This window comes from Aplidium turbinatum, chromosome 12, assembly GCF_918807975.1.
Source record: "Aplidium turbinatum chromosome 12, kaAplTurb1.1, whole genome shotgun sequence".
Taxonomy (NCBI): Eukaryota; Metazoa; Chordata; class Ascidiacea; order Aplousobranchia; family Polyclinidae; genus Aplidium; species Aplidium turbinatum.
Window position 1 is genome coordinate 12,388,461 of NC_137483.1, and position 9,727 is coordinate 12,398,187.

Below are 9,727 nucleotides of genomic sequence, written 5' to 3' on the forward strand. Positions count from 1 at the left end.
TGAATCAGTCTTGGACTTCTGCACTCAAGCGTGACAGAAGCCATCAGACATCAATCTACGGCAGAATGAGTTTGTGGCATGTCCTAGGCGTGTTCATTCAGTCCTTGCTTTTGAAATGTGCTTAGGGTAGCGGTGGCAGATAGATAAATAGACAAAATGATGCGTAGTATGATAACTATATGTTTTGCCTTGCTGTTTGAAACTACCGAAGCACAAAACTGTGCCCCTGTCACCCCAGCTATCATCGGGAGCATCTTTGGAACTGCCGGAGTGATACTTATTGCTGCATTGCTTTTAATGTGCTTTCTGAAATTTAGAGGCAGTAAGTACTTTCTGAATTTTTATATAACGTTTTCTAGTGATGGTTACCGATTACCATAAGCTAATGAGTGTTGTATTTTTGACAAAAAAAAGTTGTTAGGTGACAATTTGTAGCGACGAGTTGAAGGCTGTAGTTTCATGTCACCTCGAACAGAGCTTTGCAAAATTTTAAATGAAAGTTACATGTCTTGTAAAAACTTGATTACATAACCTGAAACTTTTGAAAACAGCTGACAATTTTTCATAAAGTTTAAATTTTTCCGTCAATAACACTAGAACTTTTTGATATTTTAAAACGTCCTGTATTGGTAGTCTTTTTGTGCCGTGCAAAGCGCCGTGAGCCTTTGTTTGCCGGAACAACTTTTCACCTAACTAGTGGAAACCAAACGTAAACCAGAAACTCTCTGTGAGTTTCTTTGCACACTAAAAGAAATCTTCGTAGGCCAAGTAGCCTACGCAACAATCTATTCTAAATTTAATTCATTGCACAAAGAACGATCATTGCACAAAAAATAAAAAGGTGATTTTAGTAGCGCACCAACAATCATAGAATTTTTGAAAGAACAATCGGAACCTGTTTTGAACTGCAGTACAATAGTAAATTATAGTGTAAAGCAGTGCTGTGATAAGTTAAGAAAAGCTTGTCGAAACGAAACATTTTTGAGCTGGAACAAAAGTGCCTTCACTGAAAAAAAAAATGTCGAAATGAGCCAAAGGAAAATCGCGTTAAAACAAAATTTGGTTTGTGACGAAAGATATTGACCAGACCAGCGCCAGTTAGTCGCAGTCCTACAGTTCATTACCCGCTTTAGAAAAGCATATGAGTAAAAAACCTAACTACACCACTTCATCAGTACAAATATTGCATCTACCACTGCATCGAAACGAGGGCTTCGGTTTTAGTAATTTGTCTTGATAATAACACGGTGTATGAGTATGCCGAAATTATATCCATTATGCTTTAAGCAAATAGCGATTATTCGGGTGCTTGTGTTGTAAAAAAAGTTCTAAAATTAACAAAAGCTTTATAGGCAACCCAAAGCTATAATTTGTTTTGTTTTGGTATCAATGAATAAGATTTCGCTCTGGAACAGCAGCAGTAGGCTGTTGGCTGAGATGTAACCACAGTAACCTACTATATTTCGTATGTGAACAAACCAAGCGGGTAGGGCAGTGGTAGCGTTGACAGAGGGGTCTAAGAGGTACTTTTGGACTCGGACCCTGTATGATTTTAAGGGCCTGTATCCTTTTCAAGGGGATTGGAAACTTGAAAAAACCATCTTGTATTCTTTCGATATAGGGCGTTTTTCTACAAAGTGTCTTGATTTAGACCCGAGAATCTAATAAGTATCGTGACCAAATTATTCTCTCAACGGGTCTAGTATTGTAGTAGATGACATAAAATTTAAAACCAACGATTACTAGTCACCATTTAGGTGATTATTCGTGTTAGTTTTATTGCCACGTGTCTTGCGCAAATTGATTGATGTGAATGTTATACTTTGGCACATTTCTGCATAAAATTTAAAAAAATCATGGTATCATTAAGCTGCACTTTTGCTCGGTGACCTACAGTACCATTGATATTTTCTAACCAGTATAGTGGTTCCACAGGGAAGGGAATTTGTTCATGTGCTTTTTTAAACATTAAAGCGATTGTAATCAAATTTAAGTATCTTGCGACAAACCGGAACAAACTTGTCAAAACTTTCCTTTAACTTCTCAAGCTGCACATCAGCATGTTCAGGCTGGTATTATAGCTCTTCTTCTTCTTCCTGCATTTTTTGCTTCAATGGGTATTTGGAAAACTTTTGTTTTTACTGCGATTTTTTACGCTTCTGCTTTTTTAACTTCTGCCTACAAATTAGGCTAAATGGATTATTTTCTTACCTTCCAGAACAGAAGCGAAAATTGGAGCCATCTGTTCCAGGCTATGACAATCCCTTGGTAATTGCTGACAATGGTGAGTTTCAAAAAATTATATAATGATTGTAGTGGAAACAACATCACCGCTAATCTGACCTTTAAAACTCTTCTAGCGGAAACAGTTTTCAGCAAGGTTCATCAAAGCAGATGCATTGCCAATACATTGGAAAACTATAATAACAAATAACTGTGGTTTATATCCTGCTAGTTTATATTTAGCTTTCAAAATATTAAGGCTAAAAGCTGTATCTTTTGTTTAATAGTCTTCAAACTCATTTTCAAGTCGAATTTCGCCAAACGGATGATATTTGTAGTGAATTAATTCATAAATGTTAATTAACTTTTTTATGCAAACAGAAGAGAGGAGAACAGTTAAATATAAAAATATCCCAGAAGCAAACGAAACAAAAGCTCTTAATCAAGTAAGTCTTTTTTAAATGACTGCATTGCAATAAGTTAAAGGTTTTACAAAAACTGCTGTTTCAATCAATTTTTATGAGTTGACACAAATGGAAAGAGTGAAAGTAACACAAACAAAAACATAAGAAAAGTAGAAAACTAACTGCTGAAATATTATATCACTTCTAAACAGCCACCTCTCGATGAAGTTCAAATAAACGTCAATAATCTAGAATGGTAAAGAACATTATCATCAGTCCCGTTGGCTCAAACGAAGAAGTTTAGTCGCAAAATGTTAATTTTCTAGTTTATTTTGGGCTAAAAATATCTTTTGTCTCATGTTGATCGGTGGGTTAACAAAGCAAGCTAAGCCTTACTTTTTCTTCTGAGTGATGTGATATTGAGTGATGATTGAGCTGTGATGAGATAGTGATATTGAAGGATGATTAGAGCCAATATGTTTTGCAGATATCAGCATTGGATGGAAATAACATCAGTGAAAGTCACAAATCTGAGCCTGGGGTAAGATAACTTGATGATACTTTTCCTGTTGATCTCACCACAAACATACAAAATAAACATCGATTAATTGCACATTGAAGTTTAACTTTTTGCCTGTGTTATGCTAAGCTGTGCTTCACATTTTTCTGACGTACTCACCTTGGCTTATGACTTATAGACTACTTTTAACAATAAACGATGGCTCAATTGGCTCATGTAGAGTTTACCGTAAACAAATAAGCTTGACACTTGTACAGTCCTTAACTTCTCCTAATTTTCAATGCATCACATATATTTACAATATTCTATTTACATAGTACCCCCCTGATATAATTACGTGGCATATAAAATATACCGGTGAAAAATTAAATTTTTAATGAATTAATTAACCTTAGGCTATGTGCAATCTATCTGGTATATGTAAGCTGCTGAGCGAGAAAGAAAAATCAAAAAATTGTTCAGACAACAAAATCGATCATATTTACACAGATCACAGACGTTGAATCAATGTAAAAATAACGGATTTTGTGGTTACGGTTTTCTAAAGCATCACACGTCAAAAGTTACGTTTCTTTTACGTTGAATTTTTAGCAAGCTCGGACGTTTTTGCTTGATAACAAAACACAGCCCACCAATGGTTTTGACGTTGCGATTCAAGATGGAGATATCGTTATATCAAGTGTGAGGGAAAATGGCCCAGCTGATAAGAAACTGCACAAAGGTGAGCCATCAATTTTATAATTTCAATTGGCAACTAAACTCCAGAAGTAAAAAAATTCACATGTTCTTCCACTTTTTGTCAAATAATAATATTAAAACTTTCATTTTGATCTGATGGAAAGTTACAGTGTATTAATTTTTTGTGAAATTTGTAATTGTATAAATTTACTTATCTTTTGTTGATGCCTACGTGATCAATTATATTTGCAGTTGTGCTTTGGTTTGTTTAAGGAATTATATATTTCGCCAGCATCGTATTGCAAAATTATACTTGATTTGCTCCTGATTTTTTTTTTTTACCTGATCATTTGCTTGATATACTTGAAATGAAGCACAGTTCCTCAATACGTTTCAGTATCTTATGTAAAAGCAGTAGCCTACCAAAAATATTATTAATTTATGCAAGTTGCACATACGTAATATACTGTAATTCTTTCTATTATCGTAACTCTAACTTGGTTACAGTAAAACGTGGATTGCTCAAGACTGCTAATAAATAATTCTAATGAAAAACGACAGAAAGCTTTCTAAAGGGTCATTTATTTTTACTGTGTTCCAGGTAATGTCATAGACAGCATCACAGTTTTCTTCGATGACATCACTCATGAGGATGCTTTGAAGTTGCTAAGCAACGCTGCAGCTTATAAAGTAGCTGTTACTGTCGGTGATAAGGTACGGGATGGCTTGCATAGCAATTGTACTACAGTACTTAAAATGACCCCAATCTTTCCTTTAACGACTTCTAGCTGTGATGCTTGTGCTCTACACAAGAAAAAAAAACATTTAAAAAATTTGTTTTGTATGACAAATTTTACGTTACCAGTACATATCTTTATAGTAAATTAAAGATTCAAGTTGCTTAGCCCTTTTACAGCATTTTCTATTATTAAAAGATGGAATTGTTTTGGTTGCCTGGGTATGACAAAAAAGAATGAAATTAAATTGTTCACTAGACCAACAAAAAAGGTTGACTCTCTAATAAAAGTAAGCTAGATAAATTTATCACAAGATATTGAAAATGTAATTTGTTCAAGCCCTTATTGAAGTCAATCGTACTGCAGCAATTAAGTCGGTTTTACATTGATTCAACATTATGAGATGTTGAATTATTGTGACAAAGATTTGAGGGCTGGAATGCACCCTTTCGAAAAAAGAAGATTTTGTTTTTCGTAACCTATGTTGTCCTGGAAACGTTAACTTAATGTTATTTTTTGACTTTAGTGGATAGACAGATAAATGGAACTGTTTCCGAGCTGCTGTGAAGTTTCAACATCAAAACTATTTAGAATGTTTCTGTCAAAAGAGGTGTGACTGAAAAGGGGAATTATTTAGAATTTTAGATGGATGCCTGCGAGAATGTGTTCAACGAACCGTGACGAAGAACAGCTGTCGCAAAAATAGCTTCAGCGTTTTGCATCAGTAAGATGATTTCTGATGTAGATTCAACAAATTGTAGGGTTGAGCAGCAAGTGAGCGATTTTAATTTAGAATGTCTTTAGATAAAAGAACAAAAGAAGCTCGAAGAAGATTCAGCTGGTATGTTGCCACATATTTTCTTGCCTTGTGTTGATTGTATGTTGAGTGACATCATTGTAATAGCGAATTTGACTGAGTAAAGGATTTCGAAAGCGTCATTTTAAAGCCACTCATCTCCCATTGATTGTCCCTGCCATAAACTCTTGAAAAAAACAAATGAAAATGAAGTACCGCTGCAAAAGGTTTTTCAAAACGTATTTTTTCCAATAGAGGTTTCAAACTAAAATGACTAATGCAAAATTTTTCAAATATTTTGACTCAATATATCTTACCTTTCATTTAATTTCGCATCATGAGTTGCTTTTTGAGAAATTTTGTTTTGTATCGAAATTAAAGCGATTTCATGTTGTCGGCAAGTCGAACCGAAACGAAATGCACAAAAAAATTCAGAGCGCAAAAAACACATTTCAATTTCAAGTTAACAGTCTTCAACACGAAAATTGCAGAAAACAAAGTTGTGCTTCGTTTTGGTGCAAATTTTGTTAGTCTTTATTCTGTTTCGAATAATTTTTATCGTAAAGAATTTCGTTTTATTGTGAATCGCTTTTTATAAAGTACGTACACAGAAAGCCTTCCTTTTTTAACCAAAAAGTGGTTTCGTACACCCCGATTACCAGAGGTCACACTGTTATAACTTGCATACAGAGGCACAGAACTAACGTTTAAGGCTTCGCTTTATGGTCATAAAAGCGCATGCGAAGATTTTGTAGCAATTAGTTATTTGTAAAAATGCTTATTTCACATTGCAAAAATACTTACTTTTGTGTCGTTTTTCGTTTAGAAATGCAAATATTGCCGTTACTAATAAGGCTTTCGAAATGACTTTATAGTATTAGCGATTAATCGTGCACTACGTTTTGTTGCAGATAATGCTCCATTGTATAAGGATATTGAAAAGGCCTTGGACGAAAAGTATGTTTTTGTAACTTGTAAAAAACAATAACAGCTATAATACTTCAATGACGTCGCTCGGTTCGTTGGTTTTGAATTTTTATCTTCGCACTGACAAAGCCTTTGATAAGCTATTCCTGGCAGTTTCGCATACTTGTAGCCTACAGGCTTTGAATCACTGACGCAGGGCCGGTTACTGAGATTGGCAGAGTGAAGTTTCCTTAGTTGCTTGAAGTGTTATTGTCTGTGGACTATTCCATCCACTAGGTGCACACCCCGAGACTCGACCTAGCCCCCCTTGATCTTGAGTTGGGCGCTTAACCAATGAGCTAACAAGGGCGGACAAATCAATATCTGGTAGGCTACATTTTTTTTCAAGCAAAATTGATTAAGTATGTTCTGTGGCTTACTCGTAGCGGAAATCTGAAATTTTGTTGGCAGGTTGCACGCTAGCCCTCCAGTGACAGATGGCACGTTGACAACCTACTTGTCAGAAGTTGAGCAACCAGAGGCCAGCAAAAGTCTGACTCTGGAAGTTACAGATGATCTCGATCTAAAAGAAGAAAATCCAATCTTACAAAATAAATCTTACTCTTCATCCAGTTCATCATCCCGTAGTGCTTCCTGCAGTGAGGACGATGTTATCATCATACAACCAGAAACACAACCGTTGAAGGAAGAAAAAGAAGACGATACAAATTCCAGTAAAATTGAAGTCCCCGCTAGTGAAAAGCAAACGGCAAGAGAAGAAAATATAAATGACTCGTTTGAATTTATTGATGAGGAGAAGGGTTCATCAACATCTTCCCACAGCACCGATGAAGACTCTTTTCAAGTAGTTTCAGATCCAAAAGACGGGCCAGTTTCTCCGACTAGTAGTTCAGATTTTGACAAACTATTAGATTGCAGCATGGAAACGGTCATAGCTTCTGACGATGGCATGGAGAACATTCACGAAGAAAATGAAAATGTGTCTGACGACGATATTGAACAGAACCGGGACCAGGTACACAGTCCTGAACCAGTCGTCATATCATATTCTACACCGTTGACGACACCGAGCAAAAAACGAGAAGATATTGTTTTTACTTCTGGTTGGCGAAAAGTCGTAACACTGCTTGATTTAATGAAAGCCAATCTTGTTAAGGAAGAAGTAGCAAAGAAATTAGAATTCGGTGAAGTTGAAGAAGAAGATGTCGCAAAAGATCTGCATCAATATCTAAGTGGAAGTGAACCTATTGCCGGAGTTTTAATTGTGGAAACTGACACTAAAATGTCTCTTTATGAAGCTAGCCAAAGCGGACTTATTAGAAGAGGAACAGCGGTTGGTTTATTAGAGGCTCAGGCTGGTACCGGTAGTATCATCAGTCCTTATACTGGCGAAAAGATGAGTGTTGATGCTGCCACTGAGCGAGACTTGATAGACCGGCAGTTGGCGTCTGTGCTAATTCGAGCAGAACGAGCTGTGCTTGGCTTCAAATCGAAGCTCTCTAACAAGCCTCTGTCATTATTCGAAGCAATGGGAAGAAAGTTGGTCGTTGAAAGTCACGGAATTCGCTTGCTGGAAGCTCAAATCGCTACTGGGGGCATAATTGACCCCCATGCCAATCACAGATTGCCGGTAGAGGTAGCATTTGAGCGGGGATTATTCGACCAACGGCTCAACAAAATCTTAGAAGATCCAAGCGATGACACAAAAGGGTTTTTTGATCCCAACACCAATGAAAACCTGTCATATCTTGAACTCTTGAATCGCTGCATGATTGACAACGAAACATCTCTCAAGTTGCTGCCAATATACATGCAAAAAACAAAGAAAGATTACAGAAAAAGCAAAAGATAATGTACTTTTTTGATTTCATGTGGTGCCTTGAGCAAGTTGAGCCTACCATGACTTTCGGCAAGTTAATATTTTGAGCGATTTGTCAACCTTAATTATAGTCTTTTGTGATTGCTGCTCCCTAATTGACTGTCACTGCCGATAGATAACACTTGCAAAAAGTCAGTCAAAAATCACCACCATCATGTTTTTTATTTCGCTATAATTTTGCTATGAAGATAATAACAAAAGCAAGTCCGAGCAAGGATTAACTTTCTTCATAATATTTTGCTAACGACTAAATGCGTTCTTTAAACCAAGCACCATTCTTTTTACTGCCTTCCAGTAATCTTGTGACGTCATCTGTTTCATTCCTTTCCCGCATGTTGTTGTCGTGGCTTCTACATGTTTTTCTATCTGTATTTTCATTTTGACAAAAACTTAGAACTCTAATAAACATAACTGATTTAATAAACTAAAGTTCTTTTGAATTATTAGTTGCATTTTTTGCATTTTTCATGTCAAAACTTTAGAGTATCGTGAAGAAATACCGTCAGTCAACTCATTAAGAAGTTGTTTTGTTTTTTTAATTTTAAAAAATAAAGCAAACATTCAACTCGTCTATCGGGTGTATATGAAACTAATGTTAGTTTTAACTGCTCTGCTGATCAAGCACAATTTTACCGTTTTGCATATTATAGTTTTTAAAATATTCACAACTCATTTGGTACTTTTTCCACGATTCTTGTGCCTTGTCTATTTTCCAGACGAAAAAGTTACAATTGTCAGTTTTTGGCAGTAAAACCCTCTTGAAGGATTTTGTTTAATTTTTCTGCAAAAATAGTTGTAGTATGTCGGAAAAGAGTGTCAATGGCTAATCACCGCAAACTAGAACTTAGTCTCTACAATCGAGATAATTTTTTTTAATTGTTTAAAACAATTATTTGTTTCATTTTATGCTGATGTGATGCAATAAAACGTTTCTTCAACGTAAAATCTTTAAAAAAACTTTAAAGTTTTTCTACCATTGCTTCAACCAATGAAACTGCATTCAGGAAACACTTGTCGAGTTATGCTGTGCAGGGGCGCCTGGAGGGGGGGGGGCGGATGCTCCCTGTCCTCAATTTTTTTTTGGATGGGGGGCAATGGTGCCCTTTTAAGGTCATGTAAGCTACTGCACATTTTGCAATACGATATAACAATTTCTGCTATTCGCTTTTTTAGCTTAATTATAATCTTTCATTTTTGCCTCAAAGTATTATCCACGACGCAAAATTCTGTATCACAGTAGGTTAGCTAACATCATCATAACATAACATGATGCCCTCCCGTGCCATTGTTCTTTGTATACCAGACACATCTTATCTTAAAATTTAATCCTGCCCCCCCCCCCCAGTCAAAAAACGTTCCGGCGCCCCTGATGCTGTGACGTATTATTCACAATTTCTCTTGATATTTTATAACGCGTTAATAAAAAAAGAGCTACTAAAATTGATTAAGCAAGCGTGACTATAAAAATAGGCTAGATTTTTAATGAACACTTGATCCTAACTTTTGGTCTTGCCTCTGTCAAAAAGATGAAAGGCAGAATATGAAAAGTGAAGAAAATACAAC

The 9,727-nt window shown here is 35.8% G+C and overlaps 1 protein-coding gene across 1 annotated transcript; it reads left to right on the forward strand.

Annotated features, from left to right (window-relative positions):
• Positions 1-132: 132 nt before the first annotated feature.
• On the forward strand, positions 133-9,727 carry LOC145781391 (uncharacterized). The gene is made up of 9 exons (XM_082593183.1): positions 133-322; positions 2,219-2,284; positions 2,605-2,669; positions 3,115-3,168; positions 3,739-3,868; positions 4,427-4,539; positions 5,367-5,403; positions 6,270-6,315; positions 6,736-9,727. The coding sequence occupies exons 1-9, from the start codon at positions 157-159 to the stop codon at positions 8,135-8,137; spliced, it is 2,079 nt and encodes a 692-aa protein (XP_082449309.1). The 5' UTR covers positions 133-156; the 3' UTR covers positions 8,138-9,727.